The 20403-nt window shown below is 47.2% G+C and overlaps 1 protein-coding gene across 10 annotated transcripts in view; it reads right to left on the minus strand.

The window, feature by feature from the left end:
• Window positions 1-325: 325 nt before the first annotated feature.
• The window catches only part of FRMPD3 (FERM and PDZ domain containing 3), a 139490-nt gene continuing 119412 nt past the window's right edge, over window positions 326-20403 (minus strand). For 9 of the 10 annotated variants that reach the window (XM_067722487.1, XM_067722482.1, XM_067722484.1 and 6 more), the window contains 2 exons: window positions 5748-6566; window positions 326-4164 (listed from right to left, as the gene is read on the minus strand). In XM_067722487.1, coding sequence (XP_067578588.1) covers window positions 1220-4164; window positions 5748-6566 — 3764 coding nt within the window. In that variant the 3' untranslated portion in view covers window positions 326-1219. The remainder of the gene's footprint in view (window positions 4165-5747; window positions 6567-20403) is intronic. The other variant, XM_067722491.1, reaches the window with a different exon arrangement.

Below are 20403 nucleotides of genomic sequence, written 5' to 3' on the forward strand. Positions count from 1 at the left end.
TCCGTGTCTTCACTCCCAGGAACGCTGTAGTGGGGGCGGTGACGGCAGCAGATGTGTGTCAAGGAGGATGCTAAACAGTGTGGATTCCCTTCCAGATGACTCCGGGGGAGTGGCGGGGGAGAGAGAGAGAGAGGTGCCGGACTGCACCAGGTAAGGCGCTCAGCTTCTTTTCTTAGAGAGACAAATCCACAGGGTCAATACACAGCCAAAAGCATATACTCAGGGTTAACATATCACGCTAGCTTCCAGAAGTTTAAGATATAGTCATCAACAGCCCCCCTGACCCCTCCCCCCCACCCCCACCCCCCACCCCCCACCCCCCATCTGTAGCTAAGTCGGACTCCTAAGGACAGTCTGTCTGGTAGAGAGATGTTGAGAGGAGCCGCACGCCGGCAGCGACAGCCCCTGCGCTGGGCTGGGCCAGGCGGGCTCTGAGGCCTGCGCTGGGTCTCCCCAGGGCAGACGTGTTCACCAGGTACCTTACCCAGAATGAGCGGGGTGATCCCAGATGCTTGCTCCCTAGTGGACTGAGCCGCCCTGCCTGTCAGCGAGGGGCAGGGCACTTTGGGGATGGCTGGTGTGGAGCTACTGGGCCCGGGGGCGAGCGCTCCCTGAGGCCGCCAGCCTGCTGGGCCGGCCACAAACAGCTGAGCGCGGCTGTTTTCTGCAGACCCACTACCCGGGCACAAGCCCTCCGGGGTGGCTCCTGCCGAGTTAGTGTGAGCCCAGGGTGGGTGGGCACGTCTGGACTGCGTGCCCGAGCCTCTCCGCTCGCTCGGCGCTGTGGCCTGCTGCTACTGCCACTGCTCCCCAGAGGGGCACAGGAGCCAAGAGGAGCTCAAGGCCCACGGGCCCCCTGCTTCAGGCCCGCCTCCCTCTGGCTACCACGATGGAGCAGGAAGTGGACCCGACGTCACGTCTCAGCCCTAGAGAAGAGAGGCAAAACAGATCTGCGGCGGGCGTGGTGACGGGGGAGGGGGGGCCTTGGCCCTCACAGTGACGCCCAGAGGCCAGGGAAGGGGTGAGGATACCCAGGGTGGCAGTTGCCCGGAGCCCTCAGGGACAGCCTCAATGCACGGAGCTGTCACTCCCTGGAGACTGAGGGCTCTGGGACCCTGACTGGCCCAGCATACACCTATACTCACCACAAGATGCAAAGACCACAAAGCTCAAACCTGGGGCCACGGTTGGGGAAGGGGGGCAGGCCCGGGCAGATGGCCTACTTGATAAGGGTTTTTAAGGAGCGGGTGAATGTGCTCATAACAGTCGCTGAAGTGGGGGATCCCGGCGTGTGCCCCGCGGCTGCTGCCTGCTGCTGCTGCTTAAGGCTCCGGGCGGTGGACTCCTCGGCTGCGCGCAGCAGGAAGGTGTAGTTCCTCACCACCTCTTCCACCTTGGCCAGCAGCTCTTGGCGCTGGGCCTCAGAGCGCACGATGAACACCAGCCGCACGAACGTCTCAATGAGGCTGCTCAGCACCTGGAAGCTGCCCGTGATGGCCGCCAGCATGTGAGTGGGGCTCTTGTCCACGTTGGCCACGCGGCGGCAGGAGGCCCGGAGCTCCTTGAACTTGAGAGCCAGCTCGAGCTTGTACTCAGAGATCTGGGAGACGTAGGGCTTGGGGGCGCGGGCCTCGGGGCTGGCCACGCACTGCCTCAGGACCGTCAGCAGCTCGTTGGTGTCCAGCCGGGCGGCCAGGAAGCCGTCAGGCAGGCCGTAGGCATGGGCCCGCAGGGCGTTGATCTTGGCCAGGCTCCCCTCGAAGGTGGACACCCGCAGGTCGATCTCCTGGGTGCGGGAGGCCTCCGGGCTGCTGCAGGTGGCGGCATCCAGCACCTGCAGGGTCCTGCTCACCACGGGCACCACCTGTTCGTCCAGCTTCATGCCGGGCAGGATCTTCATGGGGATGGAGTAGGAGAGCTCGTCCTTGCCATCGCTGGTGTCATCCGCCATGTCGCACTTGCGGTAGTAGAAGCAGTAGCGGATGGAGCAGCACTTGCCACTCTCACTGTCCTCGTCCAGCTCCGCGGGCTTCCGGTACACCTCTTCCGGCAGTGAGAACACGGCCATCTGTCTGGGGCCTTTGGTCTCAGGGGCAACGTGGACGTAGGAGGGGTCTCCCAGGGTCGGGGATTCCAGTGACATGCTTTTGGGACCCACGCCTAGGGGGAGGCCTGCCTCTACCTCCCTGGCCTCCCTGGGCAGCATGCCCAGGGGTGGGTGCGGGTAGACGTCCGAGGTCAGCGAGGCCCTGTCGCCCTGGTCCAGCTCACTGATGCTGTAGCGGCGCATCAGTTTCCTGTAGTTGGGAGCTCCTAGACACTCGCCCCCCGAGGCACATGTGGTCAGGCATGAAACCCCGCTCTCAGGGTCCGATCGGCACTCTCGGGATTCCAGGCTGGTGGAGCGCATGCGCCGGACACTGGTGGGGCTGCCGAGGCTCAAGCCTAGGCCGGCCTCTGGCTGCCTCTGGGTCGGGGGGACCCTGTCCCTCTCCCTCCCCCGGAGGCCGGGCACCGGCGTCTGGGGGGCCTGAGGCCGGGCCCCCCGGCACATGCGCTTGCAATCACAGCTGCGCCTCTGCTCTCGGGACATGCCGGGCCCCTGCTGCACGGGGCTGCTGCGGAGCTGGCAGCTGCAGCGGCCTGGAGCTGGGGGTTGCAGGTACTCGGTGCCCGACAGCTCCCCCTGGCTTGGTGGCTTGAGAAGTTCCTCAAGGAACTCCAGCTCATACTGCTTCACCTTCTGCAGCTGGGCCTGCCGCTCATCGGTCTCCTTCTTCTGGCGGGTTGGGAAGGTGGCAGAGAATAAGTTGCGGAGCCGGAAAGGGCCCCGGGACGATTTGGGCTTGGTGGGGCCTTCGGAGGCCAAGTGGGCTCCATCCAGGGTCGTTTCAATCTTTCTGGAGGGCATGGTGCTCACCTGCCGGCTGGCAGCCTGAGGCCTCAGCGGGCTCTGGCCTCGCTGCTGACAGCTGGGGCTCTGGCCTCGCGGCGGACAGCTGGGGCTCTGCAGAACCATGGGGTAGCCGGCTCGGGGGACCAGGCTGGTGTCTTCAAGCTTGCTGCTTTGGAGGGTGCTCTCCAGCTGCCCCTTCTCCCCCTGGCCGGAGACGGTGCCCTGCTTGTGCAGGGAAGGCTTAGCACCCTCAGGCCCGCCCTTGCCTGCCACCTCCCCGGTACCTTGCTTGCCCACTGACTCTCGACTCACTCGAGAAAGATAGCTTTTGGGAGGGAAACTTTGAATAGGCAGCCTGTCCTCTTGTGAGGAGAGGTGCAGGCTATCAGCTCGGCTGCCTGTGGGCGCTCTGGAGCCGGAAGAGACTTCTGGGCTCAGCTGCAGCTGGGAATTCTGTGAGGCCTCTGGAGCACTGGGACTCATTTTGAACTTAAGATTCTTATTGGCACTGCCGCTCATCATGCTAACTTCTGGCCTTCCCATGCTGACCTCTGACCTCCCCATGCTGGCCTCTAACCTCTCCCCACTGTTGGGGGTGCTCCCCAAGGCCCCGCCAGGGGCAGACAGACTCTTAGTATGAACCACCTGCTGTAGGGCGGCCGAGATGATGGCTGGGGTCACACTGCCCTTTGGGTCCAGGATAAGCTTGGGGCTCAACCTGACCTCCTTGGGCAGGCTCTCCCTTAGCTCAGAGACCTGCTCTTCACTGAGGGACGGTGTGGCCGCCCTCAGTGACATCTCTAGGCCCGCCCGAGTGTGGCCAGGCCCTTTGTCCTCAGGAACTGGGGACAGCAGGCTCAGATTCTTCTGCTCACTCAGCTGAGGGGACAGTGCTGGGTGCACAGCCAGGGCGTACGTTCGCTCGTTCTGTGGCTGCGCCTCTGACGGGGGCACCTTCCTCCGAGCACCAGGGGCACCAGGACTCTGGCCTGTGACAGCTGGCTGGAGGGATGGGTTGGGATCCGGGCGCCCGAGAGAGTAAGGGGCCGTGAGAACGGCCTGGGCTGCACAGCTCTGGATCCGGAAGGGCAGGTCCTTGCGGGCCAGGAGGCTGTCCTTGTTGAGATGCTGGGCCAGGAAGTAGGTGGTATTCTGGTGTTGCTTCATGGCTGACATCACCTCCGACATGTCCGTGAGCTCCGAAGAGTTGGTTTCGTGGCCCGAGTCCAGCGACGATTCAGGGGTGATTGTGGCCAGCACAATCAGACCTGGAGGGACAGGGATAGGGTCTGCAGCACTTACTCGTGTCAAGTCCTTTCCAACCATATGTAGACAGTCTATGAGGGTCAAGGTTAGTCAGCAGGATTTCAAGCCGGAAAAAACCAGTCAGGCCTGGGGGTCCTGCAGGGCTGAGGGTGGGAGGTCGGGAGGGGAGGGGACAAAGAAAGGCAAGCTGGGAGAGGGGTGATGAAGGGCTGGAATCCGAGAGAGAAACAAAAGAGGCCTAGAGAAGATCTGGGCAGTTTGATGGCAAATTAACATGCAGATCACAGGCAAAACAACATGCTAATCATCACTATTTTTAGATTCAACAGCTAGGAAATTTTTGTTAATTGTCCTGAAGAGAGCCAGCAAAGAGAGCTCCCTCTCTCTCTGGCCCTCCTCATCTGGCCAGGCCTGCCTACAGTCCCTGCAGCTGAGGCCATTTAGCTGAGCTTGGCCTCTCTCTGGCTATCACATGGGCCTCTAGCCTGGGAGCAGCCAGTGCTTGGAGCTCCAGATTCTGAGCAAAGAGAAATGCCAGGCCTGGGGGCCGAACACATGGGGGCTGCCCGACACCAAGGATGCGCTCACATACAGAAAAGGCAGGTACTCGCTCTGGTCAGCGAGGTTCCCTCTGACCCCAATTGCTTCACCCTCTCTGTCCACACTTGCCCTCGCCTCACAGGCTTTCTCATATGCCTTATTCCTCCCTATTTCCTTCCTGTCACTGTATCACTGACCTCTTTGTTTGAAGGCATATGTGTGTGGAAGGATGTATGTGTGACTATGGGTGCATGTCTGACATCCGTGTTTGTCTACAAGATGGATGTATGTGGGTCTATAACAGGGAATAGCATGCATGCTGTATAGTTTGCCCGCCGAATAATAATAACAATGATAGTGGCTACCACTTACAGAGTCCTTACTATGTGCTAGGTAGTGTTTATGTACTTTGCATGAACAATCTCATTTAATCCTCGCAACAACCCTACGTGATAGGACTATTGTTCTCAAATCCATTGAAGATGACAAAAGTGAGGCTCAGAGAGGGTTAAGTACCTTGCCAAAGCAAAGGTGACACTGAAAGTGGTGAAGAAGCCAGGACTTGGATGCGTCTGAGAGCCAAAGCTCTTAGGCGGATAAAGGTCTCAGCCCTGAGCGGTGAGGGCTCCTGGCTCCCCTGATCCCAGGTCCCTAGGTGGTTAGTTGGTCATTTTGTTTTTCTTCCAGTCATATGCATGCTGTATGTTCTTTGCCTGTCTTCTATATGTCTCACAATCTTGCTCTGATCCTCCATCCTGGCCTGGCTCCGTAGCTGTCACGGCCCCAATCCCTGGGGTCCATCGGCAAGACATTTCCAAAGCGATAGGAATGGTGAGAGCCGGAGCTCTAGCGGGGGCTGAGCAGTAGATCCCTGCCGCAGCTTCGTCGCTCCCCCGACCCTACCTGAACTGTCTCTGGCCCATCCACTGCCCTGACACACCACGCTGACTTTGACCTCTGCTTGGGAAGAAGAAATGTCACCTGCTGGGTCTGCCTGGCCAAGAGAAGGAAAGGGAGGCAAGAGGGAGGAGGAACGCGCTGTTACCTGCAGTCTGAGGGGCTGGGGGGTGTGGTCCATCCTCTGAGGCTGCCAGGGCTTCCAGAGCCTGCAGAGTGGACACCAGGGCATCATCTAGCTCCTGGGCATGATCTCGGACTGTCCGGGTCTGCACGCTGTCAATCAGTGTCACCGGAATCTCATCGTACAGGAGCCCATGCAGGTGGCGTCCTTGCTCCTGGCTCTGGACGGCCCGGCGCTTGGGGTCCTCTTCATCAGAACTGTTGTCTCGGAAACCAGGAGGTGGGGCAGCAATGGAAGGCAACAGCGAAGTGCTCTCATCTTCCTCCTCTTCCTCCTCCTCACTCCCGGGGGGTGGGAGGGACATCAAGTCTACCATATTGTCACGAGAGGAGCCAGACCTCCCACCTTTGCGAGGGCCCAGCTGCTCCTGGAGTTTGGCTTTGCAAGAGTCACAGTAGAAATTCAGGGCTTCAGCCCCAAGGGAATTGTCCAAAGTGTAGGAACGGGCCCTGCTGGCACAAGGCTCATGGTCTAGGCTAGCTGCATCAAAGTCATCAGGGATCACATAACCTTGGCCAGAACTCTTGGACGTGGGGTCAGACTTGGTCCGGGGCCTGGTCTCCTCAAAGAAGATTAAGTTCTCATTGACATCTGTCCGGCTTTCCTGATCCTTCCTTTGTTCCCGCATGTGGAGGTAGCAAAAGCTGACAAGCTCAGAGTCGGCAGGCGGGGGTGTGCAGCGGCTCGACTTCCTGGGGCTGGTGCCCATGCTGCCCACATAACTACTCTCCTTTTTCCCCAGGTGGCCCCCAGTGACAGGGCGGTGGGCGCTGTGCATGTAATCTAAACCCAGAAAGAGAATCAACACATGAGCCCTGGTGCTGAGGACTGTGGCTGAGTTTCCTTGGAGTCTCGGGCCTGGGTCTCTGGAGCCCAGCTGGGTGGTAGGTACTGAGAGGGAGCACTATCTGGCTGCTAGAGAGGAGGGCAAGGGGCAGCCATGCTGCTGCTGCCCCTGAAAGTAAAGTGAGTGGAATCAAATGGCCTGGGCTGCTAATAGCCCCATCACCTGTGAAATGGGAAAAGGCATGGGCTGGGGTGGGGGTGAACACCTTGGTATCTGGGCACAGCTGGACTCTTACACGGGTATGTCTGGTCTGAGAGTCAGCTGTAGGGTGAGGTTTGTTTTATGTCCCCCCTGGAACTGTCCCTGTCTCAAACCCCAATCTATTCAGAATCTGAACCACCCCCAGTGCTCTGTTACACTCGTGTTATGCTGGATCTCTTGAGGCAGAAGGAAATGAATCTGACAGGTTAGGAGTGGTTCAGTGGGTAAGTGTAAAATAGGCTAGTACAATCCCAAGAGTGTGTATTTCAAAGAGGATTTTCGATGGAGGGACCCTAAAAGAATAGAGCTCTACTAGTAAAATTCAGTGTATCTGAATGTGTAAAGCATATGAGGGATACGCTGGGATGTGGGAGGAGGGTAGGGGGAGCATTTTTGTCAACTCCTCAAATCATAGCACTTCTCTGTATTCATACAGGGCTAGGCTGCCTGCTCTATATACATGTGGCAAAATGTTCTAGTCAAAAGTTTTTAACGATGGTAAGTGTGTGCATCTGAGAATTATCCACAGCAAATGCTTTCTTTCTGGTTTCTCTCTTTTAGTCTGTTTTGGGGACCCCTTCCCATGTTATCTGTGAGAATATACTCAGACAATGCCAATTCCCTTTGCTATCAGCAGACAGACAGACAGATGGCAGGCATTAACTTAGGCTAAGGTCATAAACATGATCCTGTTTAATCCTCACAACAACCCAGTGAGGTAGGTGCTATCATTATCCCCATTTTACAGACAAAGAAACTGATCCATTCGTTTTGTGACTTACACAAGGTCACATGAGTTGTGAATGGCAGTATGGATTCTTTTTATTTATTTCTTGGCCGTGCCACGTGGCTTGTGGGGTCTTACTTTCCCGACCAGGGATTGAACCTGGGCCCTTGGCAGTGAAAGCACAGAGTCGTAACCACTGGACCGCCAGGGAATGCCCTGGCAGTCTGGATTTGAGCCCAGGTTTGAGGGTCTACAAAGCCCATGTTTCTTTTTTTTCTTAAACATCTTTATTGGAGTATAATTGCTTTACAGTGGTGTGTTAGTTTCTGCTTTATAACAAAGTGAATCAGTTATACATATACATATGTCCCCATATCTCTTCCCTCTTGCGTTTCCCTCCCTCCCACCCTCCCGATCCCACCCCTCCAGGCGGTCACAAAGCACCTAGCTGATCTCCCTGTGCTATGCGGCCGCTTCCCACTAGCTATCTATTTTAAGTTTGGTAGTGTATATATGTCCAATCCACTCTCTCACTTTGTCACAGCTTACCCCTCCCCCTCCCCATATACTCAAGTCCATTCTCTAGTCGGTCTGTGTCTTTACTCCTGTCCTGCCCTTAGGGTCTTCATGACCTTTTTTTGTTTTTTTTTAGATTCCATATATATGTGTTAGCATACGGTATTTGTTTTCCTCTTTCTGACTTACTTTACTGTATGACAGACTCTAGGTCCATCCACCTCACTACAAATAACTCAATTTCGTTTCTTTTTATGCAAAGCCCATATTTTCTAACCATTACCCTATAGTTCATCATGATTCTTAAGATGCTGGGGAAAAAAAGTCTCAAATGCCCTTCAAATTCCAGCTGGACAGGGTCAATGTGTCAGTGTTGCTTTTTATTAGTGCTTACAGTCATCACAAAAGCATGGTGCCATCACTTAACAATGGAGCCGTGAATACATGAAGCAAAACCTGACTGAATTGAAAGGAGAAATACACAACTCAACTGCAATAGTTGGAGACTTCAATACCCTACTTTCAATAATGGATAGAACAACTAGGCAGAAGATCAACAAGGAAATAGAGGACCTGAACAGCACTATAAGCCAACTGGACCTAACAGAAATCTATAGAGAAAGGGGGAAGATGGCAGAAGAGTAAGACGCGGAGACCACCTTCCTCCCCACAGATACATCAGAAATACATCTACACGTGGAACAACTCCTACAGAACACCTACTGAACGCTGGCAGAAGACCTCAGACCTCCCAAAAGGCAAGAAACCCCCCACGTACCTGGGTAGGGCAAAAGAAAAAAGAATAAACAGAGACAAAAGAATAGGGACGGGACCTGCACCAGTGGGAGGGAGTTGTGAAGGAGGAAAGGTTTCCACACATTAGGAAGCCCCTTCGCGGGCGGAGACTGCAGGTGGCGGAGGGGGGGAAGCTTCGGAGCCACCAAGGAGAGCGCAGCAACAGGGGTGTGGAGGGCAAAGCGGACAGATTTCCGCACAGAGGATAGGTGCCGACCGGCACTCACCAACTCAAGAGGCTTGTCTGCTCACCCGCCGGGACGGGTTGGGGCTGGGAGCTGAGGCTCGGGCTTCGGAGGTCGGATCCCAGGGAGAGGACTGCGGTTGGTTGCGTGAACACAGCCTGCAGGGGGTTAGTGCACCATGGCTAGCCGGGAGGGAGTCCGGGGAAAAGTCTGGACCTGCCGAAGAGGCAAGAGACTTTTCCTTTCCTCTTTGTTTCCTGGTGCACGAAGAGAGGGTATTAAGAGCGCTGCTTAAAGGAGCTCCAGAGATGGGCACGAGCCGCGGCTAACAGCGCGGACCCCAGAGACGGGTGGGAGATGCTAAGGCTGCTGCTGCCGTCACCAAGGGGCCTGTGTGCGAGCACAGGTCACTCTCCACACCCCCCTTCCGGGGAGCCTGTGCAGCCCGCCACTGCCAGGGTCCCGGGATCCAGGGACAACTCCCCTGGGAGAACGCACGGCATGCCTCAGGCTGGTGCAGTGTCATGCCGGCCTCTGCCGCCGCAGGCTCGCCCCGCACTCCGTGCCCCTCCCTCCCCCCGCGGCCTGAGTGAGCCAGAGCCCCCGAATCAGCGGCTCCTTTAACCCCATCCTGTCTGAGTGAAGAACAGACGCCCTCTGGCGACCTACACGCAGAGGCGGGACCAAATCCAAAGCTGAACCCCAGGAGCTGTGCGAACAAAGAAGAGAAAGGGAAACCTCTCCCAGCAGCCGCAGGAGCAGGGGATTAAAGCTCCACAATCAACTTGATGTACCCTGCATCTGTGGAATACATGAATAGACAACGAATCATCCCAAATTAAGGAGGTGGACTCTGAGAGTAAGATTTATTATTTTTTCCCCTTTTCCTCTTTTTGTGAGTGTGTATGTGTATGATTCTGTGGGAGATTTTGTCTGTATAGCTTTGCTTTCACCATTTGTCCTAGGGTTCTATCCGTCTGTTTTTTTTTTAATTAAAAATTTTTTTTCTTAATAATTATTTTTTTATTTTAATAACTTTATTTTATTTTACCTTACTTTATTTTCTTTTATCCCCTTTCTTCCTTCCTTTTTTTCTTTTTTTTTTTTTTTTTGCAGTACACGGGCCTGTCACTGTTATGGCTTCTCCCATTGTGGAGTACAGGCTCCAGACGTGCAGGCTCAGCGGCCATGGCTCACAGGCCCAGCCACTCCGCGCCATGTGGGATCTTCCCGGACCGGGGCATGAACCCGTGTCCCCTGCATCGGCAGGCGGACTCTCAACCACTGCGCCACCAGGGAAGCCCTCTTTCTTTCTTTCTTTCTTTCTACTTTTTCTCCTTTTATTCTGAGCCGTGTGGATGAAAGGCTCTTGGTGCTGCAGCCAGGAGTCAGTGCTGTGCCTCTGAGGTGGGAGAGCCAACTTCAGGACACTGGTCCACAAGAGACCTCCCAGCTCCACATAATATCAAATGGCGAAAATCTCCCAGAGATCTCCATCTCAACACCAACACCCAGCTTCACTCAACGACCAGCAAGCTACAGTGCTGGACACCCTATGCCAAACAACAAGCAAGAGAGGAACACAACCCCACCCATTAGCAGAGAGGCTGCCTAAAATCATAATAAGTCCACAGACACCCCAAAACACACCACCAGACGTGGACCTGCCCACCAGACGACAAGGTCCAGCCTCATCCACCAGAACACAAACACTAGTCCCCTCCACCAGGAAGCCTACACAAATCACTGAACCACCTTTAGCCACTGGGGACAGACACCAAAAACAACGGGAACTTTGAAGCTGCAGCCTGCAAAAAGGACACCCCAAACACAGTAAGATAAGCAAAATGAGAAGTAAGAAAAACACATAGCAGATGAAGGAGAAAGATAAAAACCCACCAGACCTAAAAATGAAGAGGAAATAGGCAGTCTACCTGAAAAAGAATTCAGAGTAATGATAGTAAAGGTGATCCAAAATCTTGGAAATAGAATAGAGAAAATGCAAGAACATTTAACAAGGACCTAGAAGAACTAAAGATGAAACAAGCAATGATGAACAACACAATAAATGAAATTAAAAATACTCTAGAAGGGATCAATAGCAGAATAACTGAGGCAAAAGAACAGATAAGTGACTTGGAAGATAAAATAGTGGAAATAACTACTGCAGAGCAGAATAAAGAAAAAAGAATGAAAAGAACTGAGGACAGTCTCAGAGACCTTTGGAACAACATTAAACGCACCAACATTCAAATTATAGGGGTTCCAGAAGAAGAAGAGAAAAAGAAAGGGACTGAGAAAATATTTGAAGAGATTATAGTTGAAAACTTCCCTAATATGGGAAAGGAAATAGTTAAGTCCAGGAAGCACAGAGAGTCCCATACAGGATAAATCCAAGGAGAAACACACCAAGACACGTATTAATCAAACTGTCAAAAATTAAATACAAAGAAAACATATGAAAAGCAGCAAGGGAAAAACAACAAATAACACACAAGGGAATCCCCATAAGGTTAACAGCTGATCTTTCAGCAGAAACTCTGCAAACCAGAAGGGACTGGCAGGACATACTTAAAGTGATGAAGGAGAAAAACCTACAACCAAGATTACTCTACCCAGCAAGGACCTCATTCAGATTTGATGGAGAAATTAAAACCTTTACAGACAAGCAAAAGCTGAGAGAGTTCAGCACCACCAAACCAGCTTTACAACAAATGCTAAAGGATCTTCTCTAGGCAAGAAACACAAGAGAAGGAAAAGACCTACAATAACAAACCCAAAACAATTAAGAAAATAGGAATAGGAACATTAATTACCTTAAATGTAAATGGATTAAATGCTCCCACCAAAAGACACAGAATGGCGGAATGGATACAAAAACAAGACCCATATATATGCTGTCTACAAGAGACCCACTTCAGACCTAGAGACACACACAGACTAAAAGTGAGGGGATGGAAAAAGATATTCCATGCAAATGGAAACCAAAAGAAAGCTAGAGTAGCAATTCTCATATCAGACAAAATAGACTTTAAAATAAAGGCTACTAGAAGAGACAAAGAAAGACACTACATAATGATAAAAAGATCGATCCAAGAAGAAGATATAACAATTGTAAATATTTATGCACCTAACATAGGAGCACCTCAATACATAAGGCAAATACTAACAGCCATAAAAGGGGAAATCGACAGTAACACATTCATAGTAGGGGACTTTAACACCCCACTTTCACTAATGGACATATCATTCAAAATGAAAATAAATAAGGAAACACAAGCTTTCACTGATACGTTAAACAAGATGGACTTCATTGATATTTATAGGACATTCCATCCAAAAACAACAGAATATACATTTTTCTCAAGTGCTCATGGAACATTCCCCAGGATAGATCGTATCTTGGGTCACAAATCAAGCCTTGGTAAATTTAAGAAAATTGAAATTGTATCAAGTATCTTTTCCGACCACAACACTCTGAGACTAGATATCAATTACATGAAAAGATCTGAAAAAAATACAAACACATGGAGGCTAAACAATACACTACTTAATAACGAAGTGATCACTGAAGAAATCAAAGAGGAAATGAAAAAACACCTAGAAACAAATGACAATGGAGACACGACGACCCAAAACCTATGGGATGCAGCAAAAGCAGTTCTAAGAGGGAAGTTTATAGCAATACAATCCCATCTTAAGAAACAGGAAACATCTCGAATAAACAACCTAACCTTGCACCTAAAGCAATTAGAGAAAGAAGAACAAAAAACCCCCAAAGTTAGCAGAAGGAAAGAAATCATAAAAATCAGATCAGAAATAAATGCAAAAGAAATAAAGGAAACAATAGCAAAGGTCAATAAAACTAAAAGCTGGTTCTTTGAGAAGATAAACAAAATTGATAAACCATTAGCCAGACTCATCAAGAAAAAAAGCGAGAAGACTCAAATCAATAGAATTAGAAATGAAAAAGGAGAAGTAACAACTGACACTGCAGAAATACAAAAGATCGTGAGAGATTACTACAAGCAACTCTATGCCAATAAAATGGACAACCTGGAAGAAATGGACAAATTCTTAGAAATACACAACCTACCAAAACTGAATCAGGAAGAAATAGAAAATATGATCGGACCAATCACAAGCACTGAAATTGAAACTGTGATTAAAACTCTTCCAACAAACAAAAGCCCAGGACCACATGGCTTCACAGGCAAATTCTATCAAACATTTAGAGAAGAGCTAACACCTATCCTTCTCAAACTCTTCCAAAATATAGCAGAGGGAGGAACACTCCCAAACTCATTCTAAGCGGCCACCATCACCCTGATACCAAAACCAGACAAGGATGTCACAAAGAAAGAAAACTACAGGCCAATATCACTGATGAGCATAGATGCAAAAAACCTCAACAAAATACTAGCAAACAGAATCCAACAGCACATTAAACGGATCATACACCATGATCAAGTGGGGTTTATTCCAGGAATGCAAGGATTCTTCAATATACGCATATCAATCAAGGTGATACACCATATTAACAAATTGAAGGAGAAAAACCATATGGTCATCTCAATAGATGCAGAGAAAGCTTTCAACAAAATTCAACACCCATTTATGATAAAAACCCTCCAGAAAGTAGGCATAGAGGGAACTTTCCTCAACATAATAAAGGCCATATATGACAAACCCACAGCCAACATCGTCCTCAATGGTGAAAAACTGAAAGCATTTCCACTAAAATCAGGAACAAGACAAGGTTGCCCACTCTCACCACTGTTATTCAACATAGTTTTGGAAGTTTTAGCCATAGCAATCATAGAAGAAAAGAAAATAAAAGGAATCCAGATCGGAAAAGAAGAAGTAAAGCTGTCACTGTTTGCAGATGACATGATACTATACATAGAGAATCCTAAGGAAGCTACCAGAAAACTACTAGAGCTAATCAATGAATTCGGTAAAGTGGCAGGATACAAAATTAATGCACAGAAATCTCTGACACTCCTATACACTAATGATGAAAAACCTGAAAGTGAAATCAAGAAAACACTCCCATTTACCACTGCAACAAAAAGAATAAAATATCTAGGAATAAACCTACCTAAGGAGACAAAAGACCTGTATGCAGAAAATTATAAAACACTGATGAAAGAAATGAAGGATGATACAAATAGATGGAGAGATATACCATGTTCTTAGATTGGAAGAATCAACATTGTGAAAATGACTCTACTACCCAAAGCAATCTACGATTCAATGAAATCTCTATCAAGCTACCACTGGCATTTTTCACAGAACTAGAACAAAAAATTTCACAATTTGTATGGAAACACAAAAGACCCCGAATAGCCAAAGTAATCTTGAAAATGAAAAACGGAGCTGGAGGAATCAGACTCCCTGACTTCAGACTATACTACAAAGCTACAGTAATCAAGACAGTATGGTACTGGCACAAAAACAGAAAGATAGATCAATGGAACAGGATAGAAAGCCCAGAGATAAACCCACGCACATATGGTCACCTTATCTTTGATAAAGGAGGCAGGAATGTACAGTGGAGAAAGGACAGCCTCTTCAATAAGTGGTGCTGGGAAAACTGGACAGGTACATGTAAAAGTATGAGATTAGATCACTCCCTAACACCATACACAAAAATAAGCTCAAAATGGATTAAAGACCTAAATATAAGGCCAGACACTATAAAACTCTTAGAGGAAAACACAGGCAGAACACTCTATGACATAAATTACAGCAAGATCCTTTTTGACCCACCTCCTAGAGAAATGGAAATAAAAACAAAAGTAAACAAATGGGACCTAATGAAAGTTCAAAGCTTTTGCACAGCAAAGGAAACCATAAACAAGACCAAAAGACAACCCTCAGAATGGGAGAAAATATTTGCAAATGAAGCAATTGACAAAGGATTAATCTCCAAAATTTACAAGCAGCTCATGCACCTCTATAACAAAAAAACAAACAACCCAATCCAAAAATGGGCAGAAGACCTAAATAGACATTTCTCCAAAGAAGATATAGACTGCCAACAAACACATGAAAGAATGCTCAACATCATTAATCATTAGAGAAATGCAAATCAAAACGACAATGAGATATCATCTCACACCAGTCAGAATGGCCATCATCAAAAAATCTAGAAACAATAAATGCTGGAGAGGGTGTGGAGAAAAGGGAACACTCTTGCAGTGCTGGTGGGAATGTGAATTGGTACAGCCACTATGGAGAACAGTATGGAGGTTCCTTAAAAAACTACAAATAGAACTACCATATGACCCAGCAATCCCACTACTGGGCATATAGCCTGAGAAAACCATAATTCAAAAAGAGTCATGTACCAAAATGTTCATTGCAGCTCTACTTACAATAGCCAGGAGATGGAAACAACCTAAGTGTCCATCATCGGATGAATGGATAAAGAAGATGTGGCACATATATACAATGGAATATTACTCAGCTATATAAAGAAATGAAATTGAGCTATTTGTAATGAGGTGGATGGACCTAGAGTCTGTCATACAGAGTGAAGTAAGTCAGAAAGAGAAAGACAAATACCGTATGCTAACACATATTGTGGAATTTAAGAAAAAAAAATGTCATGAAGAACCTAGGGGCAAGACGGGAATAAAGACACAGACGTACTAGAGAATGGACTTGAGGATATGGGGAGGGGGAAGGGTAAGCTGTGACAAAGTGAGAGAGTGGCATGGAACTATATACACTACGAAATGTAAATTATATAGCTAGTGGGAAGTGGCCGCATAGCACAGGGAGATCAGCTAGGTGCTTTGTGACCACCTAGAGGGGTGGGATAGGGAGGGTGGGAGGGAGGGAGACACAAGAGGGAAGAGATATGGGAACATATGTATATGTATAACTGATTCACTTTGTTATAAAGCAGAAACTAACACACCACTGTAAAGCAATTATACTCCAATAATGATGTAGAAAAAAAAAGAGAAATCTATAGAATATGTCACCTAACAGTAGCAGAATATACATTCTGCTTAAGTACACCTGAAACATTCTCCAGGACAGACCATATGTTAGGTCATAAAATAGACCTCAATGAATTTAAAAGGAATGTAATCATATAAAGTATGTTTTTTGAGCACAACAGAATTAAATTAGAAATTAATAACAGAAGGAAATTTGCGAAATTCATATATGCGTGGAAATTAAATAAAACATTCCTAAATAACCAATGGGTCAAAAGAGGAATCAAAGGAAATTCGAAAATACTTGGACATGAATGAAAATGAAGACAGTATATGAAAACTTATGAGATCTAACTAATGTAGGGTTTAGAGGGAAATTTATAAACACCTACATTTAAAAAAGAAGAAGGATTTCACATCAATTACCTGACCTTCCACCTTACAAAACTTGAAAAAGAAGAGCGAACTATGGGAATTCCCTGGTGGTCCAGTGCTTAGGACTCGACGCTCTCAGTGCTGTGGCTCAGGTGCAGTCCCTGGTCAGGGAACTAAGATCCTGCAAGCCACACAGCGCAGCCAAAAACAAAACAAAACAAAACAAAGCAAACAAAAAAACAAACTAAACCTAAAACAAAGCAAGCAGAAGGAAATAAATAATAAAGTATAGAGGATACAAAAATGGAGAAAAATAAATGAAACTAATAGTTGGTTCTTTGAAAAGATCAATAATAATAACAAACCTTTAGCTGTACAGACCAGGCAAAAAAGAGAAGATTCAAATTACTAAAATCAGGAATGAAAGAAGGGACATCACTGCTGACTCTACAGGTATGGAATCATTTATAAGGTGAATATTTTGCATAAGCTTATACCAACAAATTAGATAACCTGAGATAAAATGGACAAATTCCTAGAAATATACAAATTACCAAAACTGACTTAAGAAGACAGAAAGTCTGAATAGGCCAATAACAGGAAGATAAACTGAATTAGTAATTAACTCTCCCCAAATCAATCAATCAAGTCAGCCAGTCAGTCAGTCAGTCTGTCAGTCCAGGCCCAAATGGCTTCACTGGTGAATTTTGTCAAATGCTCAAAGAAGCATTTATAGTAAATTTTCAAAAACCCTTCCAAGAAATAGAAAAGGAAGGGATACTTCTCAACTCATTTTGTGATGCCAATATCACCTTGCTACCATAACCAGACAAAGACATCACAAGAAAACTACAGACCAATATTTCTTATGAATTTAGATACAAAATATAGATCTCAACAAAATACTAGCAATCTGAATCCAGAAACATATACCAAGAATTATACACCATGACCAAGTGGGATTTACTGCAGGAATGCAAGGTTGATTTAACATCCAAAAATCAATTAATATAATATACTATGTTAATAGAACAGAGGACAAAAGCCACATGATCATCTCAATAGACACAGAAAAATCACTTGACAAAGTCCAACACCTTTCATGATAAAACTCGACAAAATAAAAGGGAACTTCCTCCACACGATAAAGGTTAACTATAAAAAACCAAAGCTGGGCTTCCCTGGTGGTGCAGTGGTTAAGAATCCACCTGCCAATGCAGGGGACATGGGTTCAAGCCCTTGTCCGGGAAGATCCCACATGCCGCAGAGCAACTAAGCCCGTGTGCCACAACTACTGAGCCTGTGCTCTAGAGCCTGCAAGCCACAACTACTGAACCCGTGTGCCACAACTACTGAAGCCCATACGCCTAGAGACCGTGCTCCGCAACAAGAGAAGCCACCGCAATGAGAAGCCTGCGCACCTCAATGAAGAGTAGCCCCCGCTCACTGCAACTAGAGAAAGCCCGTGCACAGCAACGAAGACCCAACACAGCCATAAATAAATAAGCAAACAAATAAATAAATAAAAACAAAGCTTAACATCATACTTGATGGTGAAAGACTGAAAACTTTCCCCCTAAAATAAGGAAAAGTCCAGGATTTCCATTTTAACCACTTCTATTCAACACCATACTTGGATTTCTAGCCAGGACAATTAGACAGTAAAATGAAATACAGTCATCTAGACTGGAAAGGAAGAAGTAAAACTATCTCTATTTGTAGATGACATGATCTTATATAAAGAAAAATCCCAAGGAATCCACTAATAAGCTATTAGAACTAATAATCTCAGCAAGGTTACATACAGGATAAAAGCTTAATATACAAAAATCAATTGTATTTTTATGCACTAGCAATAAACAATCTAATTGTAAAATTAGGAAACAATTCTATTTATAATAGCATCAAAAAGAATAAAATACTTAGGTATAAATTTAATAAAAGAAGTACAAGACTTGTATACTGGAAACTACAAAACATTTGTGAAAGAAATTTGAAGAAGATTTAAATAAATGGAAAGACTCTATGTTCATGGACTGGAGGACTTAATATGGCTAAGATGGCAATACTTCCCAAATTGATCTATAGATTCAACACAGTCCCTATCAGAATCCCAGCTGACTTTGTAGAAACTGATAAGGTAATTCAAAATTTCACATGGAATCACAAGAGACCCAGAATAACCAAAACAATCTTAAAAAGAAGAACAAAGCAGGAGGACTCATACGTCCCAATTTAAAAACTTAACTACGAAGCAATGGTAATCAAAACTGTGGTACTGGCATAAGACTTAGACATTATAGGTTATATGGAATAGAACTGAGAGTCCAGAAATAAACTCTCTTTTATGGTCAAATAGCCCAATTTAAAAATGAGCAAAGGATTTGAATAGATATTTCACAAAAAAAGATATGCAAATGACCGATAAGCACACGAAAAGATGCTCAACATCACTAATTATTATGGAAATGCAAATCAAAACTACAGTGAGATACCACTTCACATCCGCTACAATGGATATAATAAAAAAGATGAACAATACATGTGTTGGCGAGGATATGTTGAAATTGTAACCCTCCAACATTTCTGATGGGAATGTAAAATGATGCAGTCACTTTGGAAAACAGTTTGCAGTTTCTCAAAATTAAACATAGAACAGCAATCTTACTCCTAGATATAAATACCCAGTAGGAATGAAAAAATGTGTCCCTACAAAAACTTGTACATCAATGTTTATAACATCATTATTCATAACAGCCAAAAGGTGGAAACAACTCAAATGTCCATCAGTTGACGAATGGATAAACAAAATGTGGTCTAACCATACAAAGGAATATTATTAGTCAACAAAAAGAAATGAAGTACTGATACATGCTGCAACATGGATGACCCTTGAAAATATTATGCTAAGTGAAAAAAACCAAGCTACAAAAAGACCATATATTATATAATTCCATTTATACAAAATGTCCAGAATAGGCAAAGCTATAGAGACAGAAAAGTCAATTAGTGGTTGCTTAGGGCTGGGTGGGGGAATGGGAATGAGTGCTAATGGGTACAGAGTTTGTTTTAGAAGGGGTGTAAACATTCTAAAACTAAATTGTGGCAAGGGGCTTCCCTGGGGGCGCAGTGGATGAGAATCTGCCTGCCAATGCAGGGGACATGGGTTCGAGACCTGGTCCGGGATCCCACATGCCACGGAGCAACTAAGCCCATTGCTACTGAGCCTGCGCTCTGGAGCCAGCGAGCCACAACTACTGAAGCCCGCACACCTAGAGCCCATGCTCCGCAACAAGAGAAGCCACCACAATGAGAAGCCTGCGCACTGCAATGAAGAGTAGCCCCCGGTCGCCGCAACTAGAGAAAGCCTGCGACCCAACACAGCCAAAAATAAACAAACAAACAAATAAATAAACAAACTTATTTTTTTTAAAATGTGGCAAGGGGCTTCCCTGGTGGCGCAGTGGTTGAGAGTCCGCCTGCCGATGCAGGGGACAGGGTTCATGCCCCAGTCTGGGAGGATCCCACATGCCGCGGAGCGGCTGGGCCCGTGAGCCATGGCCGCTGGGCCCGCGCGTCCGGAGCCTGTGCTCCGCAACGGGAGAGGCCACAGCAGTGAGAGGCCCACGTACCAAAAAAAATAAAATAAAATAAAAATTAAAATGTGGCAAGGATTGTACAACCCTGTGAATATATTAAATATACTCAAAAACACTGAGTTGTGAACTTTAAATGGGTGAATTTTATGGCTTAGAAATTATGTCTAAATAAAGTTATTTTTTTTAAAAAAAAGCACAGCCCTGGGTACATGATGAACTCCCAATCATTATAAAAAGAGCAAAAATGTGCTCTGTACTTGAAAGGACCTTATGGGGTTTATCTCACACGAGCCTGTCAATCCCTCATGAGGCAGGAACTATTATTATCCTCATGATCACACAGCTGGGACATGGCAGAGCAGGGACTGGAACCCAAGTCTTTCTGACTTCAGATCCCAACCCCTGCTGTTTTCCATAAGCCA

This window comes from Pseudorca crassidens, chromosome X (assembly GCF_039906515.1).
Source record: "Pseudorca crassidens isolate mPseCra1 chromosome X, mPseCra1.hap1, whole genome shotgun sequence".
NCBI lineage: Eukaryota > Metazoa > Chordata > Mammalia > Artiodactyla > Delphinidae > Pseudorca > Pseudorca crassidens.